The sequence below is a fragment of the Cavia porcellus genome, unplaced genomic scaffold (genome assembly GCF_034190915.1).
Source record: "Cavia porcellus strain 051 isolate PalLab524CR breed Dunkin Hartley unplaced genomic scaffold, mCavPor4.1 scaffold_24, whole genome shotgun sequence".
NCBI lineage: Eukaryota > Metazoa > Chordata > Mammalia > Rodentia > Caviidae > Cavia > Cavia porcellus.
The window spans coordinates 49973881-50001222 of NW_026947507.1; the positions used below are offsets into that span (position 1 = coordinate 49973881).

The 27342-nt window shown below is 45.5% G+C and overlaps 1 protein-coding gene across 1 annotated transcript in view; it reads left to right on the forward strand.

Annotated features, from left to right (window-relative positions):
- Nucleotides 1–19182, forward strand: part of Slc35f1 (solute carrier family 35 member F1) — a 307407-nt gene extending 288225 nt beyond the window's left edge. The window contains exon 8 of the mRNA XM_003479721.4: nt 16096–19182. Coding sequence (XP_003479769.2) covers nt 16096–16320 — 225 coding nt within the window. The 3' untranslated portion in view covers nt 16321–19182. The remainder of the gene's footprint in view (nt 1–16095) is intronic.
- Nucleotides 19183–27342: the final 8160 nt, after the last annotated feature.

A 27342-nucleotide genomic window follows, 5' to 3' on the forward strand; every position in this document is an offset into this window, starting at 1 on the left:
CTCACCCCAGAAGGTGACTGAGGCCTCACAGCTCAAGGCATCCAGCTGCGCATGCCACCTGGATGGGGTGGTGGTAGTGCTGCGCCCAACTCAGGGTGCCAATGCCTAGGGGTCCCCTGGTCCCCATCCCCAGTGTGGAGTAGTGGCTTGTACCCCTGGAGTCAGGACAGATCCAGCGTGTCACTGTGGGGAGAGGCTGAGCTGAGGCTGGGCTGGAGATCATCTACACATCTGGGGCCAGAGCAAGACCAACCCAGGGGCATGGGCTGCCCATGTGGACAAGCTGACCCCTAGGTCAGCCGCATATCAGCGGGCATCCAGCCTCGGTGCTGCTCCCTGTTAACTACAGCACAGGCAGCTCTGAGAATGTTCCGCTTTCCATGTTCTTAGCAAAACACTGAAACCTTGCAGTTTCAGCCCTGCATGTGCTTCCCCTTCTTTACTGTGTATAAACAAAGATGCAGGCTGAGCTGGGTTGTCACTGCCTCTCCATCAGGGAGGTCAGGTCCCAGCCGGTTCCAGCTCTCCTTTCATTATGTGTCTTCTCTCGATCTCCCGACGCCCCCTCTCAGAATCCCACTGGCCAAGCAGGACTCACATCTCTCCTTTCTCGGCTGTTGACTCAGAAGCAGGCGGTGCTGGTGGTCACAGTGACAGCCCAACATCCTGTCCTGTGGAATGACCTCTGTCTCCTGGTGTTGTAGTCAAAGATTGCAAGGAGAACAATTACATAAGGACATAGAATTTATAACATTATTTCATGATGTCCACCCGGAGTTAAATACAAGAAAATGCAGGAAATATGTTCACAACACTAAAGACCCAGAATTTTCAGCCAAGGGCCTGGATACCACAGCAGTGACCTGCATGAGTCCAGCTAAAGACTCAGAGCCTATGAAAAGTCTCCCATAAGATCAACTGGAGGTCTAGAGCCCATGAAAATGATTCATGCCACTCTGTTTTATGGATCTGCATTGGGAATGCCCAAAGGTCAGCACTGAAGCCAGAAAGTCTGTGCCAGCAGGGTGAAGGATCTGTGCCAGTAGGTTGAGGATTCCACAACTGGAGTCAAGAAGCAATGCTTAAAATACGGACCAGAGCTCCCCCAAACAGTGCCACGGCCATCCTCAGTAACAGTGAGGTCCTGAGCTCCTCAGATGATGAGAACAGCCGAGTTTGTATGAGGAAACCAGCGTGACAAGCTTCTTCTAGAGACTGAACAGCACACATCTTCCCCTTCAGAGCCGGGAAGCAATGGTCAACATAAGGATCAAAGCTTCCCCAAGTGAACCGCAGCCACTCTTAGCAACAGTGAGGTCCCGAGCTCCTCCAGTAATAATGGCCGAGTTCATATCAGGGGAGCCAGCAGACAAGCTCCTCCAGGAGAACCAACAGCTCCAAACAGTGATACTTAGGAGAACCCACAACACCCTGCTCTTCCTTTCCACATCTCCTTTTATGCGGGCAACTTTGTGTAGGTGGGTCACCGACACTCAGCATCATGCTTTTTTAATTCAGCTGGTGTTCATTTGGCCACCAGTTTTTAATCTGTAACACCTGGGGTGGGCCATGTCTCTTTGGAACTGAAACTTGCTAGTGGGTCAGCAGGTAAAGTAGGGGTACGGCCTCTCAGCTTCCTCCCTCCACTCTGCCATACAGCCATGGACTGGGCTATCTGAGCTGCAAAATCCAGGCTCCACAAACCAAACTGCGTCTCCTTCACCACTTCCCAAGCCCCTCCTGCCTGCCAGCCCCCACCTGAGTGCACCCTTCCTGTGCCAAGAACAGTAGAGTCCTGGGGTAAGGCGGCCACAGCTCTGGCTGTTGGTACAAATGTCACCCTCCTTGACCATACAGTGCTGGGATAGGGACACAGGAGCCAGGCAATCACACGGGTGTTATGGAGCCAGTCTCAACAGCTGCAGAGCCAGCCCTTCTACTCAGCTGTTACAGCCTTTTTCTTTCTGGACTGCAAAAAATAGAAATCTGCATGAACATGGGTTTCTATGAATTCGTCAAGCCAAGTAAAAGTGTCTGTCATATCAAAGGTAATGGCAAAGTCCACGTTAGCTCTCTGTTGCTGCACTAGTATGTGAAATTACCCAGGGGGAGGTACTGGCCTATAAAAGCACTTGGCTTCCGGTGTGATTGGCTGCACAGATTATACTGCCACTGGAATGAGCTCTGTGAACCACCTGAGGCCTAATAAATCACGCTGGGACTGCACTAAGGATGTGCCTGGCCCTGATGGCTATGGGGCATATCGCTGCAGGTGCCTGGTGGCCGCTGCTTTTTTTCTTAACACCCGGATGCTTAGGAAAGAGTCATCTTCCAAGTGTGAAGATGATTTGGTGATGCTTTCACTTTCTGACACAGAGAGAAACCACTTTCCATTCTAATGGAGGCACTCCCTGGGGTCTTGTCTTGGTTACTTTTTGTTGTTGCTGTTACTGAGGCAAACACCCAAAATGAGGTTTATTTAGCTTAAAGTTTTTGGAGGTTTTGTGTATATTTAACTAAGTGGTATGACTAAGGAGTGACCATTTATGGCAGCTGCAAGCTACAAGCAAACAGGGTAAAAAGGGAAAAGCATGCTTTTTTTCTTTCTTATGTTGTATGTCAGCTCCTCACCCCTAGGTGGGTGCAGCACCCATACTGCCAATCCCATTGCTAGACAATGAACCAATCACAAATACTAGACTTAGCCACCTCCATGACTGCATGAGGCTTTGGGGGAACATTTAAATGCATAGCTTCTACCCTCTGACCCCCCAAAGACTCATGTACATCCTTTATGCAAAAGACATTTAGTTTAAGAGTTACCAAAGTCTTAAGACTTTTAACGTTGCTGAAAAGCTCAAGTCTCAAGTCTCTTTTGAAATCTAAGGCCAACTCTTATCTGTAAGCCTCTGTATAAAGGAAAATGAAGTTGAATACTTTTAACATATAATGGTATAAAATAAACATTATCATTTAAAAAGGTACAAATGGGATATAAAGGACTGGAATCAAAACAAGTCTAAAATCTAGGAGGGCTAACATTAAATGTTGAAGTTTTATGTTTTGCATCTGAAGCAATCTGATGTGAGCTCTCAATGGCTGAGTGACTCCACCCCCACAGCACTTTTGGTGGTTGGTTAGAGCTTTTGGGGCCTTTTTTAAAGGCTTGCTTTACTTTTGCTCTTTTTGGGGAAGGCAGGTTTTTTTTAAGATGATCTATGTTTTGGGGTTTTTTAAAGTTTGGGGGCTTTTATTGTATCTTTGGCTTCATATTTACAGTTTTGTATATTGCCTTTAGAGGCATACTGTCAGGCCTTTTGAAATTGGAGTAGAAGCCTTTTTAATGTCAGAACTTAAACATTTTATATGTGTTGAAAACCAGTACCACATGGATGTTGTCAAGGTCCACTGCCAGCTGGAGGAGGAGCCAGGCTTTTTTTTTTTTTTTTCTTTTGGCTCTAGGGATTGAGTGCCTGGACTGCACTCTGAACCTGATTGTAAGGAACAGTTTTTTTTTTTTTTTCTTTTGGAACTGGGGATCAAACTCACAACCTCACACTTGCCAGGCCAGGTGCTTATGCCACGGAGCTAAATCCACAGTCTGAGGAACAGATTTTGTTATGCTGCTTTTATTTTGGAACCACATGTGGCCACCACTGTCATTTGGAACATAGTATGGCTGTTGTCATTTTGGAACATGGCTTTCTGTAGCTTTTTTTTAAGCAAAGTTTTTTACTTTTGTAGTTTTCAAGATATAAAGTAGTTTCAAGACCTGTTACCTCTTTTTGTGTTGTCTATAAGCCATCTTTTATTATTTTTATTTTTTTTTTTTAGCAGTTGAGATCTCTTTATCTTTGTAGTTTATAACTTTACTGGAGTTTTTTTTTTTCCAAACTCACAATATTTTAAATCATTTTGCTGGCTTCTGTGGTCTTGGTTTACTACCTAAATCTGGCTGAAAGCCCCCAACTATAAGCCATGCCACTGCCTCAACATCTAACTGCCTTGAATTTTTTTTTTTGCCAGATTAATTAACCTGTCATCTTTAATCTCAGTCTCAGGAGAAGTCTTTGGACATGAACAAAATATAGACAAACTGTTTGCCAAGCTATAACACATGTCATCTGGAGTCCAGCACCCAATGCAGTCTTTTTTTCTTTCTTTCTTTCTTTTCTTTTCTTTCAGAAACCTTTAGAGTCTGGTCTTTATCGGTAGGGTTTTTATTATTTTTTGATCTTTTGAGATCTCCCATATAGAACAGGCTAAGGTGTTTAGAGATACTATTTTAGGCAACATCTCTGAAACTTTTAAAACTTTTTCTGTAAGCCATTTTAAAGGCTCTTGAATTACAGGGTCAGGTATAATTATAGCTGCAACCCCACTCCTGATACCAAATTTTGTCTTGGTTACCTTTTGTTGTTGTTGTTGCTGAGGCAAAATACCAGGCACCAAGATGAGGGAAGGAAAGGTTTATCTAAGCTTTTAGTGTTGGAAAGTTTTAGTCTATACTCAGGCTAAGGGGCCACTGTTCATGGTGGCACAAGTGACAAGTGAACAGGGTTAAAGAGGACAATCACAATTTCTTCCTCCTTTGTATTGTATGCCAGCCACCCTCCCCTGGGCAGATACAGCACTCACACTGCCAACGTCAGCACTAGACAATGAGCCAATCACAAATGCTAGATTTAGCTCCCTCCATGACTGTATGAGGCGTTAGGGGGTACATTAAACACAAACCATAACAGTCCTACATTGAATTAGTGTGGATTTAGAGTTGAAACTCCTTGGGGAAGAACAGGTAGGGAGTGGTTGGGTCAAAATTCTGGGTCTCCAGAAACAGCTGTATCAGTATTGTCACCTTTAATATTTTAATGGTGGTGCATTGTTGTATTCAGGGTTTACAAGAGAAAAGATTTAATACAGGACACACAATTTATGGATTATTTTATAATATTCACTGAAACAGTGAAATACAAAGGAATGCAAGAAATCTGTCCACACAGTAGAGACCCAAAGAATCCAGCTGAGGGATGGGACCCCACAGCAATGACCTGCACAAGTCCAGCAGAGGTCTAGAGCCCATGACAAGGCTCATGCAAGTCTGTACTAAGGATCTGCCCTGGGAAGACCCAAAGGTCAGCGGTGGGAGCTAGAAAGTCTGCACCAGTGGGATGAACGATCTGTGCCATCAGGCTGAGGGATCTGCACTGGAGCCAGGAAGTGGCCCTCCTGGTAAGGACCAGAGCTCCCCCAAATCAATGCACAGCCATTTTCAACAACAGTGAGGACCCAAGCTCCTCTGACAATAAGAACAGATAAGTTTACATCAGAAAAGACACCATGACCAGCTTCTCTAGAATCAACAGCACCGTCTTCCCCTCCAGTTCTGCTTCATATGTTCGCAACAATCCTCAAGTGGGCCTTTCACACCCAGCATCACACCACAAAAAGAGTTTATCTGGGTGTCACAAATTGACTGTCACTTCATCCACCAAGGCCTTAAAAACTTTTCAGGATTTAACCAGAAACAATAAGACCACTTTTTCCTAATAAAAATAGACGGAGAATGAGGGAAGAAGAAGGAGAAAGAGAAGAAGGAGGAGGAGGAGGAGGAGAAAAAAAAGGAGGAGGAGGAGGAGCAGACAGATAATGATCGAGGAGTTGGAAAATGTTTGAGAAAGTCGTGTTTCTCCAGGCCATTTATTTCAAGCTCTGCTACCCCAGAAGTCCAGCCTTTATATTTTTACTGCAGTTAATAATAATAAAAATGACTTTGTTAGTTTAGTGCAGAGCTGGACTCAGGAGGCCTTGGCAGGCTGGCTGCTCTGCTCTTGCCATGGAGCCAGCTCTGTTCGCTCCCTGGGTCTGGTGGAGCCACAGGGGCTGGAGATGCAGCCACCATAGAGCTGCATGCACAATCCTAGCCACGCCACAGCGCATGCGCAGAGCCCCCAACCTCTCTCCAGACTCAGGCTGCATCCTGAGCCACTGGAGAAGTGGCGGCCTCAGAGACAGATGTGTCATCACTGCTGCGCTTCCTCCCCTGTCCGGGGGCATGCAGTGCCAGGGCTGTGCCTCTTCCAAGGTGGTCACTAAGGCAGTACAGACAGAGTGGCCACACAGTGCACAGGGCTCCTGTGAGCAGCTCCTCAGTGGAGCAGCAATTAGCACAGGGCTCCTGCTGCCCAGCTGCTGGTGCCGTGTGCACCACCCAGCACCCAGGACTCTTCCACCTCCAATACGCTGGGGCTCATTATGGGTCGCTGTGAGACGCTTGGCCACTTTCTCTCCATGTGTTTATTTTATATCTCCAGGAAGGTGCAGGGGAAGGGCAGGCTTTGATTTACACTGCAAAGACATTTGGGACATTTTTACAGGTGTGAGTCGCTGTCTGATGATTATGCTCGAGTCAGGAGGTGGGTTTCCCTACATGGAAACTCTCACTGCACTCTATTTTTTTTTTAATTTTTTTTATTTTAAAGAGATTAAGACAAAAGAGGACATAATAAAGCAGATCAGAACAGAACAATTTAAGCAACACAGTATTTCACCGTAAGACAACTAGATATAACAGTAGCTATCATAATGTCTCTTTCTTTGAAATAGTTGAGCATAACTTCATTTCCAATAGTATCAAACATAACAAAATAGTATAAAACAATTAAAGAGAATGAAAGTATTACAGGGCATTAGAACCGAATAACAAAGAATGAACAATGGCTACTATATTATCTCATTGTCCATAAAAAATTTGTTTATACTATAGCACATAATAAAATATAACATGATAGAACCAATAGAAACAGAAGAACAAAAGCATGGTAAGACTTCAAAGCAAGATGATATTAAATCAGCAACTGAATTATTATAATGTCTTGTTTTCTTCAAAATAGCTGTTCAGGATAAAACCACTCCAACTAATGAATGAGAGCATTATAAGGCTTATAAGCAATGTAATGGGGAATCATGATTATCATAAACTCTAATGTACTCTTACCATTTCTTGTACTAGGGGGAATATATGGTATTTACACATGTGAGTTTGATTTATTTCACTTTTGAGTATGGTCTCAAATCTATGCCCATTTATTTATAAATATCTCAATGTGATCATTTTTTATAGCTGAGTAGCACTCCATTGTATAAAAGTAAGACAACTTTTTCTATCCATTCCTCAGTTGATGGACACTTAGGTTGTTTCCAAGATCTGGCTATTACAAATTGTGCTGCTATAAACATGGGTGCACATATATCACTTGGGGTGTGATGTTTTCAGTTCTAGGAATGTGCCTAGAAGCAGAATAGCTAGATCAAATGAGACTTCCAATCCCAGCTTTACGAGAAATTTCCAGAGTGACCTCCACAAAGGTTGTACCAGTCTACACTCCCACCAACTGTGCAGGAGAGTTCCTTTTCTCCCACAGCCTCTCCAGCATTTGTTGTTGGTAGTTTTCTTGATCCTAGCCATTCTTTCTGGAGTGAGATGGAATCTCAGTGTTGTTTTAATTTGCATTTCTCTAATGAGTAATGATGATGAACATTTTTTCATGTATTTATTTGCCATTTGTATTTCTTTATCTGAGAACTGTGTATTCTCAGATGCCCATTTTTTGGATCGGGTCTTTGAATTTTGGGGGTCTGATTTTTTAAAATTCTTTATGTTTTAGACAGAAGTTCTTTGTCTGAGGGGCAGTTCACTAAGATTTTTTCCCAGTTTGTGGGTTTTCTTTTCACTATGCTGGAGATTTCTTTTGACATGCAGAAACTTTTTAATAAGACGTGATCCCAGTTGTTGATTCTGGGAAGTATTTCCCGTGTGGTTTGATTCCTGTTCATGAATTGTCTACCTACCCCTATGTCTTCAAGGTTTTTACCTAATTTGTCTTCCAACATACTTAGTGTTTCTGTTTGAATATTCAGATCTTTGATCCATTTAGATTTTATTTTAGTACATGGTGATAGGCATGAGTCTAGTTTTAGTTTTCAGCATATGGAGAGCCAGTTTTCCAACACCATTTATTAAAGAGACTGTTGTTCTTCCAGTGAACATGTTTGGCCCTTTTATCAAAGATAAGGTGGTTGAGTGTGTAGGTAGTTGTGGTTGTATCTTCTTATCTATTCCATTGATCTTTGGCTCTGTTTTTATTCCAGTACCATGTTGATTTTACTACAGTTGCTTTGTGGTATAACTTCAAGTCAGGGATTGTGATGCCTCCTGCCTTGCCTTTGCTATTCTAGGTCTCTCCTGGTTCCAGATGAATTTTAGGATTGATTTCTCTAGATTTATGGGGTATGTTGATGGTATTTTCATTGGGATTGCATAGAATCTGTGTAACAGTTTTGGGAGAATGACCATTTTCACTATATTTAGTCTCCCTATCCATGAACAAGGGATGTCTTTCCATTGTCTGAGATCCTTTTAGATTTCTTTTTTCAGGGCATTATAATTTTCCCTGTATAGATCTTTTACTTCTTTTGTGAAATTAATTCCTAAGTATTTCATTTTGGCGGGATGCTAGTGTGAAGGGTGTGGCTTCTCTTATTTCTCTCTCAGTAATTTTGTTGTTAGTGTATAGGAATGTTATTGATTTTTGCATATTGGTTTTGTATCCAACTGCACTGCTAAATTTATTTATTATATCTAGGAGTCTTTTAGTGGAGTTTTGGGGGTCTTATATGTTTCATGTCATCCACAAATAATGATAATTTAACTTCCTCTTTTCCTATCTTTACCCCTTTTATTTCTCTCTCTTGTCTAATTGCTCTGGCTAGTATTTCCAGTACTATGGTGAATAGAAGTGGTGACTTGTCTTGTGCCTGATTTTAAGTTAAAGGCCTTCAGTTTTTGTTGGCTGTTGATTTGTCATAGATGGCCTTTATCATATTGAGGTAAAGACCATGTATTCCAATTTTCCGTAAGGTTCTTACCATGAATGAGTGTTGGACCTTATCACAAGCTTTTTCTGCATCTATAGAAATGATCATGTGATTCTTACTTTTGGCTTTATTGATATGGTGGATTACATTTATTGATTTACATATGTTGAACCATCCCTGCATGCCTGGGATGAATCCCACTTGATCATGGTGTATAATCTTCTTGATGATTTGCTGCATCCTGTTTGCCAATATTTCATTGAGGATTTTTGCATCTGTGTTCATTAGGGAAATTGGCCTGTAGTTCTCTTTTGTAGTTGGATCTTTCTCAGGTTTTGGTACTAGAGTAATATTTGCTTCCAGGAACGACCTAGAAAGAATTGCTTCCCTTTTGATTTCATTGAAGAGTTTGAGGAGTGTCAGCATTAAGTCTTCTTTGTATTTCTTGTAGAACTCCCCAGTAAATCCGTCTGGGCCTAGGCTCTTCTTTGAGGGTAAAGACTTAATTACATTTTCAGTTTCATTAATAGAAACTGGGTTATTCAGCAGTTTTACATCTTCCTGACCCAGCTTTGGTACTTCATATGTTCCTAGGAATCTCTCCATTTCTTCTGTGTTATCGAACCTATGAGACTAGAGGTTTTTGAAATAGGTGTTGATTATCTTCTGATTTCCACATAGTCTACAGTGATTTCACCTTTTTCATTCCTCATTGCATGAATTTGAGTTTTTCATCCTTTTTTAAAATAAGGTTGGCTAGGGGATTATCAATTTTATTTATTCTTTCAAAGAACCAAGTCTTTGATTCACTGAGTCTTTGGATTATTTTCTTAGTCTCTATTGCATTAGTTTATGCTCTGATTTTTATAATTTCCTCTCTTCTTTTGGCTTTGGGCTTGACTTAGTCTTCTTTTTATAGATGTTTGAGGTGTAGCATCAATTTGTTTATTTGTATTTGTTATGCTTTCCTGATGTGGGAACTAAGTGCAATAAATTTTACTCTGAGGACTGCTTTCATTGCATCCCACAGATTCCGGTAAGTTGTATTTGTATTTTCGTTTGCTTGTAGGTATTGTTTAATTTCTTCTTTAATTTCCCCTGTGACCCATTGATTGGTCAAGAGTGTATTATTTAAGAGTGTGTTTGTGGGGTTTTTGCAGTTTCTTTTATCGTTAATGTCTAGTTTCATGGTGCTATGATCCGATAACATGCATGGGATTATTTCAACTCTTTTGCATTTACTTAAATCTGTTTTGTGGGCTAGTATATGGTCTGTAATTTCCCATGTACTGCTAAGAAGAATGTGTAATCTGATGCTGTTGGAAGGAAAACTCTGTATACATCTATCAAGTCCATTTGTTCACAGGTGTGATTTTGTTCTGTTATTTCTTTGCTGATTTTCTGTCTGGTTGATCTGTCCCTTGGTGTCTGTGGTGTGTTAAGGTGTCCTGTTATAATTGTGTTATTGATTATTTGATCTTTCATTTCTGTTAATACTTGCCTTGTATAGCTTGGTGCTCTGGAATTTGGTACATATATATTTGAGATTGTAATTTCTTCCTCTTGAAGTTTTCCCCTAACTAGTATGTAGTGACCTTCTTTATGTCTTAGGATCATTCTTGGTTTGAAGTTCACATTGTCTGCAAACAAAATGGCTACCCCTGCTTTTTTTGGGAAAGGGGGGGTTTCTTGTTGCATGAAGTATTGTTTTCCATTCTTTGACTTTCAGTCTGTGAGTTTCCTTTTGGATTAGATGGGTTTCTTGTAGACAGCATATGGTTGGATGTTGTTTATTGATCCATTCTGCCAGTCTGTTTCTTTTAATTGGTGAATTGAGACCATTTACATTAATGATTATAACTGTTATATGCTGGTTTATTGTTGACATGTTTCTGCTGTTGCATCTTTATCTTTTCATTCTGTTTAATTATCTGCCTTGTTAAGTGGTTTTTTCCTATGTGCATCTAGACTGTCTTTCAGTATTTTTTTCAGGTTGGATTTGCTGATCATGAAGTTCTTCAGCTGTTCTTTGTCATGGAAGTATCTTATTTCTCCATCCCTTTTGAAGGACAGTTTTACAGGGTACATCAGTCTTGGTTGGAAATCATTTTCCATTAGGATCTGAAATACTTTACTCTCTGCTCTTCTTGACTTTATTGTTTGTGCTGAGAAGTCTGCTGTGATTCTGATAGGTTTTCCTTTATAGGTGATCTGTCTTTTGTCTCTAACAGCTTTTAATATTCTATTCTTATTGGATTTCTGGGATGGTGATTATTATATGTCTAGGTGTAGTTTTATTTTGGTTATGGCTATTTTGAGTTCTATATGCTTCACTAATCTTCCTAATGTCAGTTTCCATTCTCATGTTTGGGAAGTTTTCAGAGCCCATGTCTCTCCCTGTGCTTTTGAGACCAAGTTAGCAACCTTCTGCATGATCTTGGGGTGACCTGTTGGGGTGACCTGTTACCACTCCTGTGCTGCCCTGATGTCTAAACATACACTAGGTTCTGTATTTCTAGATCCTGCACTTCAAAATGATTTTCTGCCAGTTAAATATATGGGAAGATTTAATGATTTGGGTGTCATTAAAAAGAATAAACTGAATGATGGCTAGAAAGGGAAGGATTATGTGGCCACCTGTTCATCTTGTTTGTGAAATTCTGCATCACCCCAAGTGATGTCTTGGTTCAGAAGGCAGCAAGCCAGAGTAGGACACAGAGAGGTATTTGTGTGGAGACAAAGATAGACAGGTAACTCAGGGACTCAGCAAGACCCTGGCTCAAAATAAAAAATAAAGGGTCAAAGTGTGACTGAGTGCAAAGTCTTTGGGTTCAATCATAGCACCACACACACACACACACACACACACACACACACACACACACATCTATGCACTCATAATACACACATGTATGTACATATGAATGCGTAGGTAAACACCTGCATCCTTACACATAAAATTTAAATGAAGGGGAACAGATGGAACACAATTTAGACTAAACAATTTTTGTTTACCAAGTTCTGTGGTTCCCTTTCTTCCTGGGTATTGAAATTTTTTCTTTACTATCTTTTCCTGCTCATTTGCCCTGGATTTGTTCTGCCTTCCCACTTCCATCTCCACATGGCACTGGCTCTCAGGCTCCATCTGCCATCACCTTCTCCCCAGAGAACTCCAGGGGCCCGGCCAGTCACACCCTACTCCTCCCTTCCCAAGGATGCCCTCACCATTCACAATCCTCCTTCTGCCTCTGACAAATAAGTTTCTTTTCCATGGACTCTTTCTGATGTAAAGTACCATACAGCCCTTTAAAAAGCAAAGCCTCCTCGATTAAACCAGCAGTCTGAGCTCCTCATTAGCAAGTATAGCTGTCATCTGCAGACACGCCCCAAGGCCACCTTCAGAGTTATCTCACTCAGAGGCAGCAGTCTGGGCCTTCTTTGGGGACCAAGAGAAGCCAGGCCTGCCTCACCACAGGCTCTCTGTGCCCCGCTGGCTCCCTCTGCAGCCCTCTGAGTACTGCCCTGCTCTCTACCCTCCTCTGTTGTCAGCTTTCTGCTCAGGAGGGGAGGTTCATTCTGCCTTAGGGCTCCAGACAGACCACCTGGATCTGTGTTTGGGTGCCAGAAAGCTTCTGGGAATTCTGAGTGCCTAACTCATTATCTGTGAGAAATACCCCCAACCCCAAGCAAAGGCCACGGGAGGTCCTGGAGACTCCTGTGTTTGGGTTTGGGTGAGTGGAGAGGATGTGCACGGGGAAGGAGGGCCAGGTGGAGGACAGCTGTTGACAGCAAGGCAGCCAGGAGTCGGGGGAGTGAGGGACGATTCTGGGCTAATGTAGCTTGGTGGCTCAGACAGCATCCTAGGATTGGAGTTCCTGGTTTCCACACCTCTTTCCTCTGGCCTCCCCTCGGGAAAATCCGTTCTCGAACCTTTCCTTTTGCTGAGATTATAAGAAATTGGTCCTGGCCCAGGGTGGTGGTGCTGTGCATACAGGCTGTGTCCTCCCAGGACTGCTGAGTGGGCACAGAGGTCTGCAGCCCACAGTACACAGCTCGTTCTTGGCCATGCTCAGCGCAGGTGAGCTCAGGGTACACACGGCAGTCCCCAACCCCACAGAAGAAAGAGCTCCTGCCTCTGACAGACCTCACCAGTCTCCAGGACCTCCTGTGGCCCTTGCTTGGGGGTGGGGGTATTTCTCACAGATAATGAGTTAGGCACTCAGAATGCCCAGAAGCTTTGTCCAGTGGGCTTTGAAAGTGGACAGTCCACAAAAAAACAGCAGCAATCACATCCAGATAGGGGAGGGTCTGTTTGCATCTCTTACTTAGTTTTTTTTTCTATTAAGCTAAAAACAGGAAGGAATTGAAACTTTCTTTCCTTTTTTAAAAAAATAAAGCTTTTTGTTGCCATTTGAATCATCCAGCATTTATCCTGATTAAGCCTACTGCTTGTGGGCCCACTCTTTTGGGGAAGCGGAAACTTTCTGTACGGAAACTTTCTGTACCGTCTGCTGACAACACCTAGGGCTCTTTCCAAGATGCCTCCCATCCTATGAGAATCCAAACTGTCTATCTTGTGAGCAGTGTTAGAGAGAATTCTAGGTTAACCCATTTATACCAGAGACGGAAATTCTAAAATTTCTGCATGAAATTTATGTATTTTACCTAGAAATACTCAAGGAATATGAATCTGCAGACATTTCATTATGTCTGTTGTCACAGGTGCTCTAAAAGTAGGTCACCAGACATTGGAGGGTTTCACACAAACACTGAAAATAAGGTGACATTGCTGGCCTAAAGCTGTACTCTGCAAGGACACTGGGTGGTGGGTTTGTCACTTGCTCCGTGACTCCATGTCCGGAAGAAGGCCAACCCGAGTCGGGGGCTGGAGGCTGGAAAGTGGGTGTTCCTGGGAGCTTGCCATGAGGGGTGCCCTGAGGAGCACTGCACAGGCTTCATCCAGTCCCTCGACCCGCACCAGGCAGTGCGCTTGCTCAGCAAGGAAGCCAGGGCCAGGAGGCTTAAGAAACTAGTCCAGAGTCACAGCGGGAGGAGAGGGGAGCTGGGGCCTGAACCCAGTTTGTGGGTAGAATGCACTGGTAACTGCAATGCCCCGTCTCCCTCCCTCCGCAGCAAGAGAGGCAGCACATGTCCAAGGCCACGAGAGGCTCCTCCTCTGGCAGGACCCCGAGTATGAGCCTCAGATGTAGCTGAGTATGTAGCTGAGGTGATGGTAATGTCTGGAACACACTGTTTTGTGCACTGAAGTCTTAGCTACAGGTGAAGCTCTTGAATACAGAACTTCAGGAAGCAAGCTTTGGGTCAGGCAGGTTTTCGGAGATCATTCACAATGGAATGAAGGTAGAGGCCTTTGTTTCCTATCTTTTTATTTTACACACAAATCAAAATGAAGCACAGTTATCTCCATAGGGAAAACAAAATTAATTATTTCAAGTTAATTAAATGAAGCCATTGCCAATGGAATCCAGCACATAAATCCATCTGAGGAATGGTTACCAGATGGCTCAAGCATGCAAAATAAAGGAATCAAGGGACAGAGTGAGGGACATCCGAGAAAGAAAATCACTTTAGAGAGAAAAAAAGAGGGAGAGACCACAATGCTGCCACAAGCACCCATGGTGCCTTCCCCAGGGCCGGGTTCTAGCCTGCCTTTCCTGTCACAAGCCACCAAACCCTGCATGGTTTCAGCTTTTGCTCCCATCCTGTAAGTTACTTCAGAGCCTCTGGGTCATTTCCCTGTTCTCTTTCCTTCCACCCTCCAATGAATATTTGTCTTTTTGCCAGTTATTGGTTCTCCCAGAGTAGGACAATCAAAAATAAAATAGGAAGATAGCATTGAGGCCTTTTCCACAGAAGCAGACCATATCAGCAACAGGATACTAGCCGGTGACTGACAGGAGACCCGCACACGGTGAACACCATGGGTTTTACTCCTCCATGCCTCTGTTTCCCTACAGATGCCACAGGTGGGGACAACCCAATCTGTCTCTTCTCTTTCCCTAGTGCAGTGTTCAGCAAGGTGCAGGAGGCCTTGCAGGAAGCTCCTCAGTCAACACAGTGAGCAGATCAGTGAGTAAGTGAGGTGTCATCTTGTCTCCCCAGCAGCTATTCGGGCCACTGTGCCGGCTTCTCGAGTTCTGTTTCTTCAGTGTTTTCGTCACTGGTCGCAGTACACAGTGACTGCGTTCCTCTCCCAGCATGGCTCATGTGTCATTTCCTCCTTTGTGCCATTTCCCCCCTCGGTCCCCTCACCTTTGCAAAAGCGCTGTCCCCCCCAACCTCTTTCACTTCCTTATGTGCAGTGTGACTTTTTCACCTAAGAGAATCCATGTAACGTTCTATAATTTTCAAAAAACCTCCATAAACCCCTGAGACTTGTATAAACTCAAGCCCACCCACGTCCCCTGAAGAACCACTATGAACTATCAAGCAAGTTTAGGGAGAAGCACACTGCATAGACAGCTTTGTTATGGGTGGGGCAGGAACGGTAAATCATATTTCTTTCTCTTCAAAGATAGTCAGATTCCTATTTTCTCAGTTCATTGAAAGAAAGGTTTGTGCTAATATTGTTTGAACCAGATATGATGCCTGTATCTTGTACTCTAACCACTATGAAGACAAAAATATGCAATTATTAGAACTGTCCTGATAACTATTTTGAAACTGTTTTACTTTTTAAAAAAAAAATTAGATCCCACAAAGACAGTCACCACAGTTAAAACAGTTACTTCTGGGAAGACAAATGATGTCTGTGTGGACTGAGGTGAATGGACAGTGTGGGTCAGTGAGGGCATCGTTGCTTATGGCCTCTTTACACCCTCAAATGGAACAGCCATATTTCTTGATGGAATATTCATATATTTCCTTGTGGGTTCAATGCGGCCACAACCAACTCTTGAGTGATGTTGCAGATTCTTGCTTTTAATTCGATGTATTTTAATTTGTGTTCAGTGAGCTACTCCAACATATTGGCTTGGTACTGTAGGGACAGTTAGCTGTGTATGCCTCATATTAGGCACACGTCTAGGAAAAGATAAGGAAATCAGTAAGACCCAGCCAGAGCAGGCAACAGCATTCCCTCCTGCCAGGAGTGCTGTCCAGGGCATTGCCTGCGGGGGAGGAAGCCGCTCCTCCGCCCCCGACTCCAGCAAGCCAGGCTGCTGCTCACCACTAACACTCTGCCGCTGTGGCCTTCAGTTTTCAGGACTCTACCTGCTGTCCTTCTTCACCATTCTCATCGGGCTGGTGCTGTACTCCTCCACCTCCACCTACATAGCCCAGGACCCCCGTGTGTACAAGCAGTTCCGCAACCCTGTGGGGCCTGTCGTGGACTTGCCTGCCTCGGCCCAGGTGGAGCCCTCGGTCACCTACACCAGCCTGGGCCAGGAGACGGAAGAGGAGCCCCGCGTGCGCGTGGCCTAGACGCGGCCTGTGCTTGCCTCCCCTCCGCCTTGTACATAGAGAAAGGTATTTACTAGGTGCAGCTCACACAGGTGGCTGCAAGGTAGCAAGTCCTGGGAGCCTGGAGAGGTGCATGCTAAGGGACCAGGCCAGCACGCCTGCCCAGAGCCACTCAGCAGTGTGCACCTGTCACAACCCCCACGTCCGTACTGTGACAATGCCCCCATCAAAATCCATGTCCTTGTTCTCATGAGCTGTATGATTATTCTGATGCCTGTCTCCAGGGGATCTTTGGACTCCTGATGGGACGATGGCCCAGGCCCACGCAGTCCACAGCAACAGTGTCCCATAACAGCCACTTCTGAAGGGTCGCGCTTTAGTCTTTGCACAGACACTCAGTGACATGTGCCACAGGAGCACCACCCTGAGAAGTGTCGTGATCCTGGGCCACAGCGGGGGTTTCTCTCACCCTGTCACATGCCTGTCTGCTCAGTAAGTATTTTATGCTGCGACCCTTGTGGGTAGGGGCAACTGACCACAGAGTTCTCTATTCTAGGAATAGATTTAAAACAAACACTTTAGCCTTTTTATATTTCAGTCTCTGATTACCCAGGCCATTGCCTTTCTTTTGGGCCACATAATTCAGCTAATCAAGTCCCTGTAATAACGGGATAAGAACTGTCCCATTTCTGTGGCTTGGGGGAACCCCAAAATAGAAGCATTTGTGTTTAAGATTAGATTTGTTTTCAGAATTTTTCTGCCCCTCTGTAAATCACCTCTTCAGATATTATTTTTTATTTTCCTCCTTTTTCCTAGATTTTCTTAGTCCTACTATGGAAATGTCAAGGCCCAGAACAAAGCCATGCTCCCCCATCCTCTTAGTGATATAGCACCTTTTTGAAATGAACCAGCCGGAAACCATCTCCATTGTGGAGCGGCATTGATCACGCCACCTTCCGAGGTCACGGTGCCCACATGGAGCCGTCCCTGTGCGGCTGGGTTGTGGTGGTGGATGTTGCCACTGGGGAAGTCTAGTGAGGCAGTCATAGTTGACAGGTGTGGGACAGCAGTATCCTCGTGGGTGCAGAGACTACTCTAGGTCTCCATGAGCCCTGCACAGTGTGGCTCTAGCCTAGCTGGGTGCCCCTAAGTAGCCGCTTCATTCTAAACACAGCAAACCAAGAAGCACAGCCCCCTGTCAATTAGAACAGATTCCAGATGTCCGTGTGTGAAGTGCGTTTTAAAAGGCTGGGCTGACTTTAATGCCACCCCAAGGGTGGCTTTTGAGGGGCTTGCATAACGTTTATGTGCCCTTGGGCAATTCCAATCCACACCTCTTAGGCAGGCAAACAACTCATAACGCTGGAATCCACAGAGAACAAACTGTGGAGTGGGGCTTTGAGGATATGCAGGCGAACACAGCCCATACTGTTCCCAGCACGCATGTGACCTTTGCACATGACTTCCATCCAGTGGGGTCCTGCCACAGATGATGGGGAGAAACCCTCCTCTCCCATATGCAGTCTTCATGGCCACCCCTCCTCCTCAGGAACAGGCTTCGTGTGCTGTGGGGATCAGGTCAACCTGAAGCTCTGTCAAATCAAGGTGACCTTGCTACCTTTGAACCAATTAATACCTTTCTCTGAATTCTTTTCTCGATTCAGATCTGATGACCTTTAAAGATTGTGGTTTTATTTTTGTGTTTACATTTCTTTGGTTTGCATAATTTGCTCGATTTATTTGATTTGTAGTATTTATTTTAAGCCAAATGTTTTTGTCTTTTTGATTCACTTTTATGATGCTAATCTATAGACACTTAGTAAAGTCTTATGAAAAGCAAGTGACTGGAACAATTTCTAAGTCCACTCAGTGAACTGGGAAGTTCTTTTAAAAATGCAAATTTCCAAAGGTTTGCAATTGGCAATGGCTGAAGTTTGCCATCTGCATTACTTTCTAGGATGTTTTGATTGACTGCTGTTTGGAAACCAAGTGTAAAGGTCAAGGGAAACTTCCCTATGCCCTTTGCCATTCAGAGTCCTTGTAATCAGACCTTCATGTCACAGGTCCCCTCGCCACCAGGCTGGTTTGTCTCTATTTAGAAAGGCACAGAGGTACTGAACCATCCATGGCCAGGTGCTCCAGACTCACCCACAAGGATAAGGGTAGTGGAGGACAAAGTTCTTTTTCTGTAAAAATATCAATCCTTTGGGAATGGGGAGGGAAATGGAACAGGGCAATATTAATTCTAGCAGTTTTAGTTTCTGACACTTCATAACCTCAATAGAACCCAGTAAAAATTTCAGCTCTTCAATCCTCCACCACTCTTCCTCAATAAAATGAGACTTTCGAAATCTGCATCCAGTCTGATCCAGCTCTCTCCTGAAGCTGCCCGCTCCAAGGTAAGCGTGGCCCTCACGTCCTTGACAAAGTCTTGCACTGGGATGAGCTGGTCTTGGTCACACCTTCCCCCAGCTCCACATGTGACACTCATGTCCGGGTAAACCAAGCATGGGAACAGTTTGCACCACTGTGTCCCACAAAAATGTTTCAATGTTTAGTTTAGATATTGCTAACTTGTGCTATTAACCTTCTGACAAGCGTGTAGTATTGTTTGTTTTGGTTTATTTTTTATTTGTAACCACTTAGTAGTCCCAGCTAGATACCACTACAGATTTTACCCCATGGGTAGGATTCTATGGTTAAGCCACATAACAAAGCACACTAATCCTGACACTGAAAATGGAAAAATATGAACCAAAAAAAAGAAAATTATGCCAATAAGTTGTTTGTTTTTTGATATTTGCATGCTCCCCTCTGGACTGGCTGTGGCAATGTTATGCCTGTATCATGTTTTCAAATAAAAATAAATGCTTTATGAAAGCACTTCGTTCTTGGATTTCTTGAGTGTTTTCCATGCTGTGACAAGGAAGCGGGTCTCTTGGGATCTTGGAAATAGCAATGAAAGCGATAGCTGGGTACAGTTCAAAATACAAACCAGCAAGAAAATATTTCCAAATTAGGAAAGGCACTGTTGGTCTCTGAATTATAGCTCCAAAAAGCCAAATCAGACTCATTTGTCATTTGCAAAATTAGTTATTTATCTGGGTACTGTCAGGCTCCAGGGCTACCAGCACAAGCCTGCATTTAAAACACACAGAGCAAAGTAAAGGCACCTTAGGGCACTTTCTCATGAAGAAAGCTCTGTGAATACTAAGCATTCTCCCACACAGAGCATCTGTAAAGCAGGGACCCCCACTGGCACCCTGTGTTTCTGGCAGAACCCTGACTCCCAGGATTAGCCCTCTACTGCCTATCGTTATCCAAAATTCAACAACCTAAGGCAGATGCTGCCACATGCTCATGTTCCTGTCGTTTGTGTTCACGATCACACCTCCAAAAGCACAGGCCCACTGTGTGTCTCAGTTACATGCTCACCATAGTTTTTGAAGAAAAGTGTGTTTTCCAGAGAAAAGGCACAGCACCGTATCTGCTTTATGAAGAACTCTGGAAGGTATTCTAGGGTCGACCCCTAAAGAGTCAGAACAACATGCATTTCTCATAAACTTCTTGCAGAACTGGGACCCACAGTTGAAAAAAGATGTCTTTGAACAATGTGAATTTTTCTGTATTGTTTAATTTTATTTAGTAAACTCTTTGATCAAAGATGAAGTAAAACTGAGCTTTAGCCCAGCTTATATCCAAACGCCCTACAATCCCAGATGATTAGGGTCCAGTTAGCATGAACAATAAGTAGACACATCAAGTTCCATCTTTCCCCCATGCTGAATTACAGTTTTCTTAAGAGAAAGAACTGGGTTTCCTAAGTACTTGAAAGATCTCCTGTGCTAACGTAAGGGAGCACCGGAATGACTTTCATAGCTATGGCTCTGAGGCAAAACAGCAAAAACTAAAATGCAGCAGGAGGGCTGTAACTTCTCATTTTTCCCTCGTATTTCCCAGGAAAACAGGTCTCAGTGTGTGCCATGCCAGGACCCAAGGCCAGGCTCGGGTCTGTGCCAGTGCAGCTGAACCCCAGGCCCACAGATCTCACACTTGCATGCTTTAAACCATTAAACAGAGGCATGGGGTAAGAAATTCTACTACAAAACCATTTTTCCTCCTACTATTCCTAAGGACAATTTTTACCATAAATTCCTTTTCTTGGAAAGGAGGGAATCACCCAGCCCACCTAAATGCTCCAGCTGGAGAACTGAAACTCACTTTTGGTGTTTGGTCCTCGGGCAGAGGCTTGGGTATGAAACGACACTGTTTGGAGTTTGTCGCCTACCAGACTCCCATGTGCTGGTCTCTATGGCTTCCTTTCCTCCTATTTCTTCCATTTTCTTCTTCCTGCAAACATGGAGGGTTCATTATGGACCATCTAGCTGGGTCTCCACCCCGCATCCTCTGTATGGTCAAAGATGTTGAATTCAAAAACATTCTAAGACAGCTGGAAGGCCTGCTCCTCCAGATAGCCCGAAAGGACAAGTCATCGTCCTCAGACAGCCAGACAGGCCTTGCTATGCATGGCGGCAGTCTGACTAACCAGGAAAGCTAGTGACAAGTGGGAGGAGGTCTCGGGGAGAGAAGGGCCATCCAGCTACAGGGAGGAGGGGCCATGGGATGGCACTGAGCTCTGAGAAAGCAGGAAAGTGAACCTGTCACCCACTCTCTGCCTTAGCACTAGGACAAGGCCACTTCGGGGCAAAGGCAGCTACTCCCTTACACAGCTGGAGTAATCTTCCTAAGCACGCTGCCCCTAATGGATGGTGACAGCTAACTGTGCCACTTACCTGTTCGGTGGCCTACCTAGTGACTGTCCATACCTCAAGACATGTTTTCTTTCTCTGTACTGAGCTGTGCTTCTTGTTTATCAAGCCTCAGTGTCTTTTCTGTCACCTTGTTTCTACAGCACTGTAAATTTTGCTGATCGCACTATGTGGTACTATAGTTAGATGTCCTGTTGTACGTTACAGTACCGCCTGAAAGAACTGTGCTGAATGAAGCAAAGTCATCAAGTTGGAGCTTCCTTGGACCACTTCTTTGTCTGAATATTGAACGTACATAATACATACAGTCACTGACCAACTCAGCTAGTGACCCTGGTCGTAGGAACAGGACTCAGTCATTAAAGCTGGGTATTCATGTGAGGTTCACTAATTAGATGCAAGAGCTGCAAGGCAGCATCTGGCAGGCAGAGCTGCAGCTCAGGAGCAAGGCTCCCACATAAGCCCGCGTCTGGCCGCAGGCGGGCCAGACGCTTGGTGCAGACTGGTCTACCCAGGGGAACCTGGGAACAGGGTCGCTCACTTCGTGAGCAGCACACTGTCTCCCCACATGGTGCTGCCCCATCGGAGGTGGACCAGTGGGCAGGAACCTCGGGCATCTCCTCTCGGAGAGCCGCTCTGCTTCAGCACTGCCCAGCGCTCAGGTCTCCTTGTCAGAATCACCCACAGCTAAAGTGCCAAGAAGAGAGGAATTTCACAGCAAGAGGTCAGCCACCATCACTCTCGAGTCACTGCCAAATGTGCAGGAGAAATGTAAAAGAACAACAACAACAAAAAAAATCCCTTGAGGGTGAAGGAGATAGTTTTGCTAGAATCATTTAGAAGTAAATTACAGAAGCCAGCACATTCCTACATTTCAAGAGATGCTGACAGTAAGTCAGTCCACGGATGTGTGGATGCAGAGTCCTGGTGGAGAGGAAGGTGGTTCTGGGTGAACCGGAGGCACCTGCTGGACAGCAGTAAATCCAAACTTGGGACCCTCCTGGCAGTGTCTGCAAACACCACTTCTAGGCTGTAGCTCAGGCGATAGTTCCTGTTTTTGCACAAAGGTGGGTCTCTTTGCTGGCTTTCTTAGCTTTGTCTTTGTGGGCAGACAGAATTACTTCCCCAGCACCTGAAGAAGCCTGGTAAATTTTAAGTAAGAGTAATAATTGCAGCTTCACAGATGGCTAGCCATGTGCCAGTATGATAGCAAGCTAGAGAAGCAATAAAAAATGCTACTCGTTCTTAAAATGAGTAGCATTGTAAACAAAATTACTAGAGAAAGAAGAAATGGGCTAAACACTGGAATAATCAAAACATTCTCAGTATGGGCTCTCATGAGCTCTTGTTTGACTTCTCTAAGGCAGTTTTTGGCCTCACATGGGATGTTAAAATCTAAACTGATCACGCATGACACAAATGGTTGAGTGACTCCCATAACTGTGTTATGTCCCCAAGATTTTGTCCACCAGGCTGCATTTTAATTAAAAGGAAAATTGTCAGGGGTAGAGGACAGCTTGATACCAGGAATTAGTAGTTGAAGACAGAGATTCAATTCTGCATTCAATCTTCCTTTTGTAACCCTGACTTTCACACAACAATGAAGTCCATTTTCACTGAAGTCACAAACTTCAACACAGAATTTGAGAGGAGGAAATTGCAGAGATCACTTTGTTGACAATCTTAAGTCACTCTACGGCTTTCGAGCTGTCTCAAGGTGTGCAATGGGGGCTTAGGAGTCCCCCAGACCCATTCCTCCTTCCATGCTCCCCACCATCTACCCTGACTGAGCCTCGGATTTATCATCTTCTGTCCTTTCCATCGGCATCGGCCAGGTCTAAGTCTTGGTGTCCCCCAGAGTCTTGGGAGGTGCCTGGGGGATGAAAAGGATACCAGCTGTGAGCAGGCAGCCTGGCTGGATGGTGCCTCTCCTGCCCACTCCTCTGTGCTCTGGGGACCAGCAGAGCAGAGACCCTGGGCAGTGACTTGGTCTGCTGAACATGACACTAGTGACAAGAGGCCCTGATGAAGCTGCTGCCAGGATTTGATGAAGAGGTTCCTGTGCCAGCGATGGCTCTAGGCCTGGTGTAACCTCCGTTCCTGTTCTGGGATGGGTTTTCTCCCCACTTATCCATCACGGGACCCCAGCACCCATGCGTGTACACAGAGGCCAAGAATTCACTGTAGCCAAAGGCCAGGGGCTCCAACCTCTCGAGGTGTCTGGGAACGAAACTGACCTTGGAGTCCATGCTGCAGGCTAGTTTCCACACTGCCCGCCACCTGCTGGGCCTGTTTGTCATCCACAAAGTGCAGCTGTGCGCGGAGGTGGCAGAGGTGCACACCCTAGCACTGCCCTGAGATCAGCAGGCCCAAGATAGAGGTGCAACCGCAACCACGCTGCTTCTCGGTACTAAGGCAGAGTTCCCATCTCTGCTCCCGGGAAGGAAGCAGATTTGCAAGGTTCCATCCACAAACCATGGCCTTATCGCCCTGGGAACTGCACTATCTGGAGGGCGTACAGGGCAGCAAAGTTGGCCTTTATCACAGAGGCCCACAGCATTCGTACACCATGAGTGACTATGAAAATGCCACTTGTCAACATACCACCCCTCACCAGAACGTCGCTTTCGAACAGTGCCTTTCGGGCTGCTGGCAGTGAAAGGTTCCTGCCCTGGTATAGATTACCATACAGTTAGGGCGATGGTGTAACCAGCAGGAGGCCAAAGTGCGAACGCTGGCCCTGATGGCCACTCCCTGCTTCCCCCTCTGCGCACGAAGACAACTCCAAGCAGCCCTCAAATGTCATCAGTGCCCACCCCATCCACCACTTCTGATGAGAGGCCACACAACCCTCTGTCCCTCTGTGTCCCGGTGGAAGGAGACAGCCCAACCCCTCTGGTTGTGGGCTCTTCTCTGTGTCTTCAACTAAAGGGCCACTTTCACTTTCTTTCCTCTGCTTCTCTATGATGCCAGAAAACTCTAACAGTAGGACACACAGGCCTCTAAGTGAGCTTGATGGTTCGCTTCCTGTTGCCACCAGCAGTCCTGAAGATGCCTAGCTGGGTCCCCTCCCCACGACACACCAGTGCAGTCCTCGTGGCACGGCCTCGTCCTCCACTGGAACATCTGTCTCCCTCTGTAGGGCTCTGCTGTCCTGTTCCTCATCTGCCCCTCTGAGAGGCTGCCTGAGATCCAGGTCCCCATTCCTTGCCCCACAGCATCTGGGGACTTTCTCCTCACCCCAATGTAGTTTCACTATGGCAAGAGGCTTGTCCACCCTGCTCTCTCCTTTGTCCCAAGGAGGACAATGAGGTCCAGACAAGCATCCACAGAATGAGTGGCTCCTCTGATCCTGAGTGAACCCATGAATAACGGCAAAAGCCCAGAGGTGGCACCCAAGGCCAGCAAGGGAGCTCAGGCCTTCTGTTTTGCTCAGACTTCAAACTGGCTTCCTGTTAGCGGCCAACACCTTCCTGCCCTACAGCCTGATACCTGCTTTTTCTGCCGCTGGAATCTCTCCCCATCCCCAGAAAGGAGTGGAACCTCAGCCTCCTCTGTGCCCTCCACTATGTACATGGACTCCAGTGGCAGCGTTAGAGAAGTACCTGCCCTGAGCAGAGAGGAGCGGAGAGATGGCGAGAGGGACAGAGGGGCGCCCTTCCAGATGGGTGATCTAAGTGTTCTGCCAAGATCGCCTTTGGGACTCTGAAGCTGCAGCTCCCTCACAGTCAGGTGCTGCCCTTTCCCTATCAGCAAGCACAGATGTCAGTGTGCAGGGCCTGAGGTGAGGGAAGAAGAAACAAGTGGGTCCGCCCAGGCTGCACGGTCCCAGAACCCATCTGGATGACCCTGCGTAACTTTGTGTCCCAAGTTGCAGTTTGCTTAAAAGTCAGGTCTTTTAAGCAAGATTTTCCTCATCTCCTTTGTCTCTGTCCTTCCTCTAACCTCCCCTTCTGTGCTCCTCCTTCTGTGCAGTTCTCAGAGCCCAGAGGTCTGCAGAAGCTGCACTGTCTAATCCTCTGGGTGGCTTTCATTCTGCAGAGCAGCCCTGTCCAGCCCCAGCTTCCTGCTCACCCACCCAGCGGGACACCTGCCTTCAGGGCACAGCCACAGGCTTTGCTGAATGGAGAAAGAAGATCTGCTGGACCTGCCTAGCCCACAAAGGGAGAAAACTAGAACAAGGAGGGAAGATGTTTAGGACACAAATTCCAGCTCAGCAGAGAGAAGGGCTTCCAGGAACTCAGAGCCGATCCCAAAGCATGGCCTGACCCCATAGGAGTGGGGCGCCCCATAGGAGTGGGGCAGCCAGCAGTGCAGGCCCTTCTGCTGGGTCCAGCTGGGGAGCAGGGTCCTCCAGGCAGCAGAGAGGAGACACGCCCTTCTGGCCGCCTAAGATCTGTATCTCTGGGTTTGGGATGCCCTTGTTCTCACTACCTCTCCGGATGATGGGGTGCCACATGGTAAGACAGGCTCAGAATCCATGTTCCAGGGATGGGGCTGGTGTCGCCAGGGCAGAGCACATAGGTAGGCCTGGGCCTCCAACCTCCTCGCCCTGGGGTGCTCCTTGCTGATATCAAGGCACCATTGTTTCCCCAAGAGTCTGTTCCTAGGAAGCAATGGGCAAGGCCCACCATGGGAAGCAAAATCTGGAAGCGGTAGGTTGTTAAAGAACCAGGGAAAGATGAGAAATCAGGAGTGGAGCAGCTTTGCTGGAACCCTGTGGAGAAACCTACAGGGTGTAGCAGACACAAGAGGGGACCCTGACCTAGACTGCAGCTGCCTGCTGCCTTGGGGTTGGGGAGTCAGCGTCTAGGTTTTCCCACTGGACTCTAGACTTTTTGCTCCTTTGGAAAGCTGAATGTAAATTTCTGGAAGAAAAATCAGGGCTTCTGGCGGGGCACACAGTGCTGCATGAGTCAGCGCAGATCCCCACCAACCTGGAAAGAAGGCCGAGCAGTGGTTTTTAGTGGAAGCAGCAGAAACAAGGTCTAAACAAAAGGGAAGCTCACGGAAAGCTCCTCAGTCCTGGGGTGGAGTTTTAGTAACCTGTACGCTCATGGCGCCACCTTTGGTGCATTTGAAAGACAAAACCTAGCACACTGTCACTGGGAAGAGAAGTTGTAGAAAATGATCTCACCCATGACAACAAGCTTGCAACTTATTTCCAACTAAGTACAAAACTTAACTAACATGATACAAAATACTCTTATTTAGCAAATCCTCTGCTTTGGAATTCAGCACCGCGTGAGCCCTAGAAATGACAACGTCTGGAGGAACAGGAGTGCTCTCTTCTGCTAACACAACTGTTACACAGCAGTAATAGTAGGTCCAAAATCCAAGAGGCTGGTACTGGATCTTCCTTAAGCGACTACGTAAAATCAGAAAAATGAAAAGAAAAAGAAACGAGATTTCCTTGTCATAAGAACTGAATTTGATATCTTTTAGCAGTATTGATGAGAACATGCTGAATATTTATCAACTGACTTTCATTAGGAAACAAGGTTTTGGAAAAGACAATAAAAACTCTAAAATGCAAAATGTACTTAGTTGTGCTCCTGTGGTTGCTTCAATGTCTTGAATCAATTCAAAAGCTCTGCCTTTCATCTTGGCTTGGGGCAGGAGCCAGAAATTGCGCAGTGCCAGGTCCAGGGAATAAGGCAGAGAAGGGCATTCTTGATGAGGTGTGAACCTGCCTTTCTGTTGGATGGCACTGGGCAGCAGTGCCCACCGTAATTTTTATCAGATCTTATGAAGATACTCACGAAAGAAGACTCTCAGAAGTCACTCTCCTTCAGAGAGTGGCAAGAACAATGGAATAAATGTGTGCAGTGAGGACACTATCTCATGGGGGACTAATGGTAATGTAGCTTTTACTAAATATGTATTTTTAAACACACGTCATATTTTTTGATCAACCCTTGTACTTTTGATAATCAGTATTACCATTACACAGTTGCAGATCTTATTAGGAGATGATCATCTTCCAGAATAAAAAGAAGAAGAAATCTCATGAAAATCAGAATGTATGAAAATGTACCAATAAGCTTTAGATCTAAAATGTCCCCCAAGGTCTCACATGTTCAGAGAGAGCGATTTTGCATGAAGCTTGCTCCATGGGGCTTCAGTGCTCATCAGCAGGGTGACCCATCAGTCCCCTGCTCAGTGTCTAACTGTTGTTGGGAGGCGGGGCGTGGCTGGAGGTGGACGCTGGGTGTGACCTGGCCGGTATGCCCTTCTCCCTGGCACTGCCCCTCTCACTCGATTCCTGGCCACC